Source organism: Python bivittatus, unplaced genomic scaffold (assembly GCF_059951505.1).
Source record: "Python bivittatus isolate LINGU-HERP-01145 unplaced genomic scaffold, Pbiv_v1 ctg000330_np1212, whole genome shotgun sequence".
NCBI lineage: Eukaryota > Metazoa > Chordata > Lepidosauria > Squamata > Pythonidae > Python > Python bivittatus.
The window spans coordinates 27877558-27890264 of NW_028277058.1; the positions used below are offsets into that span (position 1 = coordinate 27877558).

Sequence of the window (12707 nt, forward strand, 5' to 3'; positions counted from 1 at the left end):
AGACCTCTACAATTAGCAATTTCACTGGCACATATTTTAGCCAAATCACACAAAGGCCCTTGCCAGAATGCTTTAAAAAGGCACATACATTTATTTCCCCATTGAGAAAAGGAAAGATGAGATATGAGCTCTGAATACCTTTAACGTTTGAACACTTCAGCATGGTAAATTCTTTCTCTCCATTGAACATTTTGTTTTGTATCCCTTCAACAAATATATTTCTTTGTGACGAATAACAATCGCCTCCTACAGAGAAACAGGCATATTACAGAATTATCAGGAAAAATATAACAATAACAAGAAACATACAAAAGAAAGAAATAAGAAAATAGTATTTGGTGTGTCTGCCAGAATATCCACTTTTCTCTTTAACTGGAAAAGCAGTGAATGGTGAAATGTGCACATGAAACAAAGTTGTTTAAACTAGCAAAATTAAATGTAGTTCCATGCTACGAGCATCAATGGATCCTACATAAAGCCCAAATGGCAATAACACTTTCATGTGCCTGAATCACTGTGCTGATATTGCAAAGCTGGAAGCAGATGCTTTATTGTTTCCTTTCAAAGGCCTTCTGCTTATTTTAAACGAATTATAAACACATGCCTCACGTAACATGAAAGGAAGGAGTTGGAAAAATTTGGAATCAATAGCCATATTCAGATAATATTGTACCTAGGATGCTCAACATAAAGCCGCTAGTTAAGTCTCATTTGCCACCATCACTCAAAAGATGTTACTTCCTTGCAGGAATTGTACATTCAGCACAATTGCCTCCAGGGAGAAAACAACCCACCTCACAGGGTTTTTCTTGTGGGGAAAATAGGAGGTGGAACATTATGTACATTGCCTTGAGTTGTATAAAAATAAAGGCAGGATGTAAATCTAAATAATAATAATAGAACAACATAAAGTTTTCCTGATAAAGTAGGAACTTGGCTTACAAGGAAGCCTATGTGCATGCAACTGTATTCTTTATGTAGCTTTCTCCCTACAAACAGCCACAGTGAATGTGCAATGTCTACAAAGGGCTGACATCACAAAAGCAAAATCGAGAAGTGACATGAGGCTTATCAGGTGTGCTCAGCTCCCGTATTAGACATTTGGGGCATAGCATCTGAAAGGGGCTAGAGATTCTTTTAAGAACCATGTTGTTTGTCTGGGACATAACACTGCAGTACAGGTAGTCCCCAGGTTAAGAATGTGCAAGTTACAGACAACCCATAGTTAATTGTAGCAAAATTTGAGTTACATTCACAATGATTCAAGTTAATTACACAATGCTTCTTATACAGTATTATACAATAATACTGTTCTGGCTTACATATAAATTCAATTTAACCTTGGGAACGTAACTTGTTCTTAAACTGGGGACTACCTGTAGTTTACTTGATTCCATAAAAAGCACATGGGAACTCAGTTGCTTGGAAACAATTGAATGGGAACTCTTCACCTCCATATTCTTCTTTCTAAGAGATGACACCAATATCCTTGCTGGGGGCTATTATTTCTCAAAGGTCTATTCAGCAGCTTCCCCCACCCCGCCACCCAATATTATATTTGCTTGTTCTGATGGGGAATCCTTTTCTGCTGTTCTGAAACCTGCTGCATCTCTATTACAGGCAAAACAATGCAGGTGACTTAATAATACATTGATTCAAATCTCATCTGAGACCAAATTTTGCTCTCTCTTTGGTGGTTTCAGTAGAGAAGGGGTGCAAAAACTGCAGCCTGAGGGGGGAAGGTGAATGTAGCCGGTAAACAAACCCAAAGCTTCTTTAAATAAAATTAAGCTATTGAAATAAAGACAAATGGCAATGCTTCATGAAATTGGAGAATGAGAAAAGACTGGGCAGAGCTTTCATAAAGCAGATAGTGTGTGTGTGTGTGTACCTATATCTGTCTATATCTATATCCACACATACATACACAAACATTTGAGCCTTTTGCAAAATTGTATGACAGATGGCTGAATGCAGGATGCTGCATGCTTATTTCAGTGTCAGTTACAAGAATTAAAATATTGAAATTGTATTTTAAATAATTACCTCCATTTTCAAAGGCACTAAGTTCAGATTTAGAGCTACTGTCCAATGATGCTGTTATTTTTGTTTGCCTTTCTATAATGTTAAACTTTGATGGAACTGCAAAGCCATCACCTAGAATGGTGAGAGAGAAAATCTGTGAAGTTATTAAACTGCATGTAATAGGGCTAGTTTTTTTATAGGACAGGTATTATCATAGCATTAGCTACTGGTTCTATAAGCTTTAGGCCTCACCTACTGGCAGTGTGGGGATCATGACTATGAATTTTGAGTAATCAGTAAAACTATGAGTTTTACTTATGACCATTTTTCCATAATCAGACTTATTTTTCTATAATCAGATTTACTTTCTTAGGAACAATTACTAAAATACGACTTCTGAATATTTTGCTTAATTCCATGATTTCTTAAATGAACATGATAATACTGTAAATCATTCTTAATACTTTAAAAAAGCCATTATGCAGCACATTTCTACACATAATTAGTTGTATAATGCTCACTTGACTTTATAGTAAGGTTGGGTTCACATATTATGATAAATTATAATAGGGCTAACATAACTTTCATGAATCCACCTAAATATTCAGCATACTTTAACTGAAGAAATAGAAAGGTTGTATTTCATTTTTACATACAAGGGTACATAGGAAGCTGTCTTATACCAGATCACATTATTGATGTAATTCAGAGATTAAAACAAACAAACAAACAAACATGTGGACCATCAAACCCCATTTCCTAGCCTCCAGAGCCCAATAGGCAGGAGGCCCCAAACTGTTCTGTAGAGACTTAAAATACCTACTTTACATCTTTCAAATCCCCAGTCTCCCCCACCCCCCAGATCAGCCCACTTTGGGCAGTCTCCACTTATTTTGAAATAACATGCTGTGCAAAGTGTGCTACAGCCCTCAAGGTGAAAGCATTTGCATTATTGAGCCAACCCAACATTGTCAACTCTGCTAGCAGCAGGATTCTGTACCTAAGACAGGTGACTATCCAAGTAACTGTCAAATTCCCCATTGTTATTTGATCCTTTTAGCTGAAAATCCAGAATGGAACTTGCGGCTCTTCCTGGAGTCTACCTCTAAGCAATATGTTAATGAAGATTTTTAACAATGAATATTTGTTATCTTTAAAAAGATAAAATAACATTTAAGATCCAAAATTAAAACTTCAACTGTTCTATTCCTTGCCTTCTTGTAAATCTCTGCATGTTTCCATAGGTTTAATGAGCTCATTCTCCAGCACTGACGGATTTTTTGTTAAATGATTTTCCTGAGAAGTCTGAATTCTATAGTATTCTCCTGATTCATCCCCAAGAAGACAAAAGAAAAGAAACATTTCTATAGTTATATCAGCTAAAAAAACCACCAATGTTCTTAGCTGATATAACAATAAGATTCTTACCAGATTTATAACACATTTCCTTTATTGCCTTTTCTTCTTCTATATCTTCTGGTGTCTTTGACAATAAATAAGATGCATCTGTATGGAGCAATTTTAAAAGTTACTTCTAAATAAAACTCTTTCCAGGCTTCTTTCTGTGCCACATAAAGCAAATCTGAATTGCATTTACATTGATAATACAAAATACAATAATTTTTTTTAGTGACTGAATAGGATTGCTTTAAAAGGAAAATACTACATTATTTCTTTCTAAAGAATTCCTGTTCTCCATTTTCATTCTTTCCTACCCAAGTGAACATGGGGAAAAACGTTATGTGAAGAGTTCAGGACACTGTCAGTTCATCTATCTGTCCATCTGCAGGATAATTGCCCAAAACCAGAAGAGAGCTGGACCAAATTTACCCTGGGGTAAGAAGTTAGCAAAAGAAATACTGAGTTTGAAAAAGGGTCTGATCTGGCCACAGGTTGCAAAGGAAAACATTCCAGAAAAAAAAATCCCTCATCTGAGAAAAATCTTCACCTACAGAGAAGGAGTTGCGCACTGCCTCAAAATGTTGCTGACTATTCCATTCTAGGCCCCATTCGTTCCGAGTCACATGTCCCAAAACAGATTGTATGCAGCTGGCCCTACGCTTTCCAGTGCACACATACACACAAAGGTACAACACAAGCAGAAAACAGAAACAGATATACACACAATGTTATTTTGTTATATGGAAGAACACACAGGCCCTCTTAATGGCCAGTGCTGATGTCGGAAAGAATTCCAGAACCTATGCTTTATATGCTTTCCCTTCCTTGTTATTCTTTTCAACTCAGTGGAAAGAGTGCTGGAGAGAATTTATGTACAGTAAAAGGCCTTGGGATTCTGTCCATCAGTTGGACAACTCTGAAAGCTAACAAAACAGGACCAAATTTGGATTAGTGGGAGAAGATGACAAAAGAAAGGTCAAAGTCAAAAATCGGATAGATTTTGCTGGAGGCTATGGAGAAAATATAAATATTTTTTTTTTAAATCCCCATGCTTAGAATGGAGGAGTTGAAATATTCTGAACCACTGCCCTATGGAATGCAGTTGGGGAGGGGTTCAGAATGTTTCAACTCCTCCATTCTAAGTTACCCTCCCTCCTCCTTTCTAGTATAGGCAGTCCCCAATTTAACAACGAGCTCTGTTTCCAAGTCTCTCCTTAAGTCGAATTTGTATGTAAGATGGAACAGATTATTGTATAATACTGTATAAGTAGTATTGTGTAATTAACTCAAATCATTGTGTATTTAATTCAAATTTTATTACAATAGGCTCCATTCTTAACTATGGGTTCTGTAACCCAGGCGTCCTTAACTGGGGACTACCTGTACTATGCCCCAGAATGGAGCTTCTGTTAAGGGGTTGGAAAGAATTCCAGAAACCATATTCTGAATGTGCTACCTACTTTGTTAACATTCTACATAAAGTATATATAATATGCTTTTATTTCTCAAAGTCTGGATTCACAGATGAAACAGATGTCCTAATCCCATTGATCAAGTTTAAAAAAAAAAAAGCATTCAGAAGGCCATCATTTCCTTTTATTAACCATATTTAACAATAAACAATATTTTTGGAGGTATAGAGGTAAGCAAAGAAAAAGAAAGGCAAGAATACTCACAGAGTGCAGTTTTCATCACTTTCTAGAAGACAGTATGAACACCAGACTACAGTGATCACAAGAAGGCCAACAACAATATCAGGCTCAATCTTAGCAAGAAACCTTATTTTAAGATAAACATTGTATAGGCAAACATGAATGTCTGAAAAAAAATATATTTACATTTTTCTTCCTGTTCTTCCTCTTCTTCGTCCTCAAGATTGATGGTAATAATAAGTGGAGGATGAATAGGCCTTAATGTATTCTCCTGACCTTTTATGGATTCTTGACTTTGAGCAGCATGCAAAATCCCTTCCTGAACTTCCCCTTGCAATGTAGAATCTATCAGAAGTAACTTTAAAATCAGTATAAAACTTTTGAATTAAGACTTTGAAGTGTTCAATAGACCTAACTCACTTATAAAATCCAAAACACTATTTGATAATTATATTTAGAATGTGGTATTTTATCACTTGAACTGTCAACCAAATAAAGAAATCAGTCAATGTTAATTTTAATATTATGCAATCCTATTCACAGTGACTTGGAAAAAAATTCTTACGTGTTTAGTTGGAATCACTTTCTATTAAGCACGTGTAGGATTTCAGCCTTGGTTCATTAAGTGTTCAAGACTGTTAATAGATACTTATTAATACGTTATTCTAACTGGCTTCAGTGAAATTTATTGTGTTATATGTTTAGGGTAACAGCAAAGGTGATAAAACAAAAATCAATATTAACTCTAAAAGAAAATATGCATAGAAGGAAATGCCTTTTTTTAAGATGCCACTTGCTATTGGCAGTTTTTAATAGTGTTTATATTAAACAATCCATAATTTTCTAAAAAAAGTTGAAGTAAATATTTTAGCCTATTAACCTCATCCATTACCTAAATGTTGCATTCCTACTTCCATGACTTTTTGACTATTATAGACTAGAGCTATGCAGCACTTTGGATTTGATTCCAAGTGCTCTGAAGCACTCAGGGGCTTGAATGTAGTTTAACTTCTTAAAGCAGCCATGTCATTTTCCAGGATCACATCACAGTTGAGGATGGCCCTACATAGCTCTGTTATTTACAGTCTAATTCCTTGTATATCTCCTCCAAAGTTAGAAGGATACTACGTGAGATTCACTCCCCAAAGTACACAAAATTAATTGCATATTACAAAAGTGCAATATTAGTTGGAGACATATAAGAGAGATCCCATAACATGCTAAGCATTGGTTTTCAACTATGGTCTAAATAAACATACATTGCACTAAGCCATCATCCATGGTTTATCTTTCATAATGACTGGATCCATGAAAAAAGCCCTCATACTAAATGAACAAAGCCACATTATTAGTATTGCATGAGAAAGTCCTGTTGCCTTACTGGTCAGTTATTTATCTGCCTGAAATGAAAACAGTCCTGAATTTAAGATGACTGTCTTCCCCACAAAAAAGGAAGAGTAGACCACACCCACCCACATATTATACAAAAAGCTTGTGCAGTACCCAGATTCCTCGTTTGTGAACTTAGGAATCCCATCTCCAGCTAAAAGTAATCCTCAAGTTACATGCTCATAAATATAATGTAAAAACACCTTTGAGTCCAGCTCAGCTCCTGGGTTGTCACTGTCTTCTTGTGAGATACTTTTCAATTTCCCATTCCAACCCTGGAATTTCCTTATAATCTCCCATCCACATACCAACCACCTCAGATTCTGATTATTTTTTGAGCCCAGAGATAGATAAATAGACATACATGTAGGCAAAATACAATCAAAGCAATTACAGTAGTAACCAATAACCACTAATTAAAATAATTTGTCTGAAAAATACAGTGTTCTATCTACAAAATTAATTGATATCTCATCTGCATATACCAGACGCTTTTTATATACACAAACCATGTTCACCCATAGAATCACAAAAACCTGAACCCCATCTTTTGAGAAGAAACAGACAAGAACAATCAAAGAAACAAATGGAAGAGGAAGAGAACAAAAGAACCAAGATGGAGGTGGTATGAGAGAAAGGAGTAGTTGCACTTGGAAGCAGAAGAAAAAGAAAGGTAAGAACTAAACTGAACTAAACTAAACTGAGGCAAAAAGAAGACATAAAGGGATAGTAAAGGGAAAGAATTATAACATCAGGTAGGAACTCCCAAGTTCTTATTAAGCTAACCTGCAAGTAGTGATCTCTTATTCCCAGAAAAGGCAAGGTGACACCTCCCCCCAATCACAAATTATGATGGGGTGGGAAGAGAGACTCTTCTCATCAAATAAATACGGCATTCTTTTTCCAATCAATTTCATGAAATGTTTGCGCCCAGTGGAATACATGCATCAAAGTTTTCCTTTCTTTAAGCTTCTACAACTCTGAGCAATCCTAAATCTTTTGCCTTTATCATAATCTTAACCTGCTTTATTAGGCAGGGCACTTTCCTCTCCACCATCTTCCTGTCTAGCTAAAGCTAGTTTGAAGGAAATGGCTTTTCTTTCTAAAACACAATTCACATGGACTCCATTGAGAATAATAATTAAAAAAAACCCCTCTCATGTGGTGGCATGGCTATTTATGGTACGATAAAATTAAAGTTAATGTACATTTTAAAAATCATTTTATTAGATGTGCCATATTGACAATATGGAACACATATAAATCTAGGTTGTTTCCGAAGGTTCCTTTATGGTTGTCACCACAAGAAGCTTTTTATAGAAGAGAAATTATAACTAAATATAAATGGTTAACTTATAGTGACGTATTGGAATTTTCTCAAAGGGACTTTAAATTAAAGACAAGAGAGGAATTGATATCAGAAGGATACATGTGTCAATGGTTTTCTTATGTACAATTACAAGAAAGATTTAAAATGGGTGAAAGGACTTATGGTTTTGAATACAGTAAAACTTAATTGGAAGCAGAATTATGTACTAATGATGAACATGTTATTGCAAAGATACAGTCGTGTGAAAAAGAAAGTACACTGTCTTTGAGTTCTATGGTTTTACATATCAGGACATAATAAAAGTCATCTGGTCCTTAGCAGTTCTCAAAAGTAGGTAAATACAACCTCAGATGAACAACAACACATGACATATTACACCATGTCATCATTTATTTTACAAAAAGAAAGCCAAAATGGAGAAGCCACGTGTGAAAAACTAAGTACACCCTTACTGCTTCCGTAGGTATGAAGAGGCTAAGTAGCAGCCAGGTGCTCCTAATCAAATGCCCTTGATCAATTGATTCTCAGCAAGTGTGACTACCTCTATAAAAGCCAAAGTTTTAGGAGTTTGCTGGTCTTGAGTATTGAGGTGTGTGTTAACACAATGCCAAAGAGTAAAGACATCAGCAATGATCTTAGAGAAGCAATTGCTGCTATGCATCAATCTGGCAAGGGTTACAAGGCCATTTCCAAACAATTTAAAGTGCATCATTCTACAGTGAGGAAGATTATTCACAAGTGGAAAACATTTAAGAGAGTTGTCAATCTTCCCAGGAGTATTGAGTCCCAGAAAATTCACCCCAAGGTCAGACTGTGCAATGCTCAGAGAAATTGCAAAAAATCCAAGAGTTATATCTCAGACTCTACAGGCCTCAGTTAGCATGTTAAATGTTAAAGTTCATGACAGTACAATTAGAAAAAGACTGAACAAGTATGGTTTGTTTGGAAGGGCTGCCAGGAGAAAGCCTCTTCTCTCTAAAAAGAACATGATAGCATGGCTTAGGTTTGCAAAGTTGCTTCTGAACAAATCACAAGACTTCTGGAACACTGTCCTTTGGACAGATGAGACCAAAGTGGAGATGTTTGGCCATAATGCACAGTGCCATGTTTGGTGAAAACCAAACACAGCATATTAGCACAAACATCTCATACCAACCATCAAGCATGGTGGTGGAGGGGTGATGATTTGGGCTTGTTTTGCAGTCACAGAACCTGGGCACCTTGCAGTCATTGAGTCGACCATGAACTCCTCTGTATACCAAAATATTCTAGAGTCAAATATGAGGCCATCTGTCCAACAGCTAAAGCTTGGATGGCATTGGGTCATGCAACAGGACAATGATCCCAAGCACACCAGCAAATCTACAACAGAATGGCTGAAAAAGAAAAGAATCAAGGTGTTGCAATGGCCCAGTCAAAGTCCAGACCTCAACCCGACTGAAATGCTGTGGTGGGACCTCAAGAGAGCTGTGCATAAACAAATGACTGCAAACCTCAATGAACTGAAGCAGTGCTGTAAAGAAGAGTGGGCCAAAATTCCTCCACAATGATGTTAGGGACTGAAAATGTCTACCAGAAAATGATTACTTCAAGTTATTGCTGCTAAAGGTGGTTCTACAAGCTATTGAATCATAAAGAGGACTTACTTAGTCCTGCTGGGCTTCCTTAAGGGCTTTTAAAGACATGATTGTGTCAATGAACTTGGGGATCCATATATGTGACAGAACCCATGCAGTGACTGTTGATTTGTTGTGGGCTGGTTGCTTTTTACCTTAGCTGCTGATTATGTATATATTGTTCTATCGTTATGTGCTTTATAGTGTTTTTAACTGTTGTTAGCTGACAGAATCTCGAATTTTGGGTAGATGGCCATATAAATTGAAATGATATATATATAGATGGATGGATGATGGATATTTTAAAAATCTGAATATAGAGAAGTGAATTCCAGATTTAAGAAAGTCCTGGTTCTCATTAACTTTAATGCTGCTATTTGGAAAATACTTAACAGTTTTAAGGGGCTGAAATGTGGTTAGTGGGAAGAAAACCACTTTTATAATTGCACTGGATTAATTATGATTAGGAATTATGTATTAATTCTATTCTCAATATGTTGTGAGAATAGCCTTAAAAAACAAAGATTGGCCCCATCCTAATCAGATTATGAATAAGCGTTTTGACTCAATACATAAAAACCAATTTCTTTTATGATGCTGCTCATTAATGATAATAACAAAAAGTGAAACATGCAATTGACTTTATTTCAGTTCCCAGAATACGGAAAAGATACTCACCATTACTAGGGGGCAAAAAAAGTCCATTGATATTACGAGGTTTCCTGTGATGGAAGACACAACTGATCCTCACACAGCCTAAAGGCTGGGTTTCCCAGAAACATGAGATGCTGTTGTATTTTTGCTGGAGAAGGAAGCATGGATGATTCCATATTTAATGATACAATAGGAATGAAATTCTGCAATCCATAATCTAAACTATGAAGAATAGAAATAGAGCAAAGCATTAAAAAAGGCTTTGCCTCCTAACATTTATAGTAGAAACCCACTGCTATTGACTATGTGACCTTGCTGAAATTGTTTGGACTACTTTTCAAAACTACAGATATGATTGACATCAAATAGGTATCAAAAATCAATTAGGATTCTGGTTTATTGTATGTCCTACAGTTGCTGCATGAAGAGACTTCACTATGTGGAAGGACTGTTTTATATCTCACACTCACCATTGCTTATTAAAAATTAAACCACTTCCAAAAAATGTTTCATTTAAACAACAGTCTAGGTCCGTACACAACAGTGAGAACAGCTATAGAACCTTCTTTTTATAGTACTGTGTGTGTTGATGAAAATTTTAAAATAGGAAAACATTGTTAGTACCTATTTTTCTTCCATTCATATATTTGCATCAAAACTATAGGTGGCATATGGAAAGAAAATATTTTTCCTAGTATCCTTCAAATCACTCTAAGTGTAGAATCCACTGAAGTTAAAGAACAATTTGCCATTAAGTTTAATAAGGCAAAAGATAGTTCATTGTGTTTCTTGGCAGTCACTTCAATATAAAAATCCTCTACTATCACGCTGAACAGAAAAGGTTATGGGAACAGAAAACCAAATTAAAGTACAGATGGAGAGTTTCTTAAAACTCAGTGATTCTTATTGGTTTTCTAAGCTTAGTACAAAGTGTGAATCAATGCAATCTTTAGCTGATGAAACTTTTGTGTGACTGGATGTCATAAGAGCATTGTACTTCTTAAATGTGAAACTAAGATGTCATATTTTCAGTAACAGAGATAAGAAATAGCCGATGAATTCTTACAATAGATCTATTTCAAGAGACCACTCAAAAGCTTGTCATTTCTACCTGTATTTCCATATGTCTAAATTTGCAAAGTTGATGGGAACATCTTCCCTCTCTCCATAATGAGCACACAATGTCACTGCCAATGGCTTTTTCACAGTGACGGAACCGGCACTTTGATCCCTAGATATAAAAAAAAGAGGTCTGCAAACTTGGCTACATAACATTTCCTCTATTTAAATATTTTAGACCATTTTTCAGGTTACAAAACTACTAAAACAACTCATTTTAAAATAATAGTCAAACTAACAGAAAGACCAGCAAAACTGCAAAACCCAGTAGAATTAACACTCAAAAAATGCTCAAAAAATCCCTTTTAATTATCCACTAGAAAACCTATGGAGATAAAGAGTTGATTTAGTGTTGGGAAACCACTGGATTTGAATCAAGCATTCAATAATCAAGATACCATCATTATGCAAGATTTCTGTTTGACCACACCCATTTATCTTTAGAAGGTAGGGAGGATGACAATACCATGTGTAAAGTTTAAGCAAACATGTGGAAGAAGGCAAACCAATCTATATCTAGATTGCAAACTATAGCCATTTACTATAGTTTGGCATTATCATCTTATTACTCCTGCAAAAATATAAATAAAATCCCAGAGAATCTGCAAATTAATCTATATCATCAAGTAAGCTCAGCTACTATGCAAGTGAATTGAATAAAATTAAGTAGTAGCTAGAAGTTCCATTATGGATAATGCCTAGAAGATACAATGCACTTTCATTAACATCAGCAGGAGATATGTTATTGCTATAGTTAAATATAGCATTCACAGTTCCAAGTACAAAATCTTCACCTCACCCTCCAAATTTGGAGTTGGTGAGGATAGCATAGAATTATCCCTAATATCACATACTGATGTGATTTCAGAGGACAATAGACGAACTGGGCCCTAGCAATTTTTGGATTAGCTACCAAAGCCAGGCAATTTTTAACATTGTTTAATACCTATTTTAAAAATATTATACCCAGGTCTTTCTTCCATGGACACATTTGTGCAATGACATAATGATATGTGTAATCCCATTGTGCCTTTTACCAGATGCCTGCATCTCCCTTAAATCAGACCTGAATCTTGGTTATTTCATGGACATATCCATGTCGTTTTCTTGGCAACAATATGGAATTGCTTTATAATTGCCTTTTCCCAGAAGTACAAGCCTATAAAATGCAAAATGTTATAACGAAAATACTGAAGGAGACTTTTGAAGAATGGAGTCGGAAATTAGCAGCCACAATAACAATGTCAGTAATTATGTCTGCTTCTACAAATAGACTATGTCCAAAAGATGTTATTGAAGAAATCAGATGTAGAACAAATTTTATCAAGATAGAGCTTGTACTGAAAATAGATTTACAATGGACAGGCCAAGAGAATGACTTGGAAAAGGATCTTTCACTGGATTTACAAAAGAAATTGGTTGATGCTTTAAAATTCAAAAGATGAACCAAGAGAGTGACCTGGACATTTTTTTCCTATTGGATTTACAAAAGATGCTTGTTAAAGCCTTGAAGAACTCAGT

At 35.6% G+C, this 12707-nt stretch overlaps 1 protein-coding gene across 4 annotated transcripts in view; it reads right to left on the reverse strand.

Moving 5' to 3' along the window:
- Positions 1-12707, reverse strand: part of ZC3H11D (zinc finger CCCH-type containing 11D) — a 36851-nt gene that overhangs the window by 19189 nt on the left and 4955 nt on the right. For 2 of the 4 annotated variants that reach the window (XR_015796422.1, XM_025167193.2), the window contains exons 3-8: positions 11179-11298; positions 10092-10215; positions 5265-5423; positions 3454-3531; positions 2047-2157; positions 139-246 (exon numbers count right to left, since the gene is read on the reverse strand). Coding sequence is in view for 3 of the 4 variants with exons in the window: in XM_025167193.2 (XP_025022961.1) it covers positions 139-246; positions 2047-2157; positions 3454-3531; positions 5265-5423; positions 10092-10215; positions 11179-11298 (700 nt within the window). In the remaining variant the exon portion in view is untranslated. Of the gene's footprint in view, positions 1-138; positions 247-2046; positions 2158-3239; positions 3351-3453; positions 3532-5264; positions 5424-10091; positions 10216-11178; positions 11299-12707 lie in introns of all 4 variants that reach the window. The other 2 variants (XM_088141872.1, XM_088141871.1) reach the window with 2 other exon arrangements.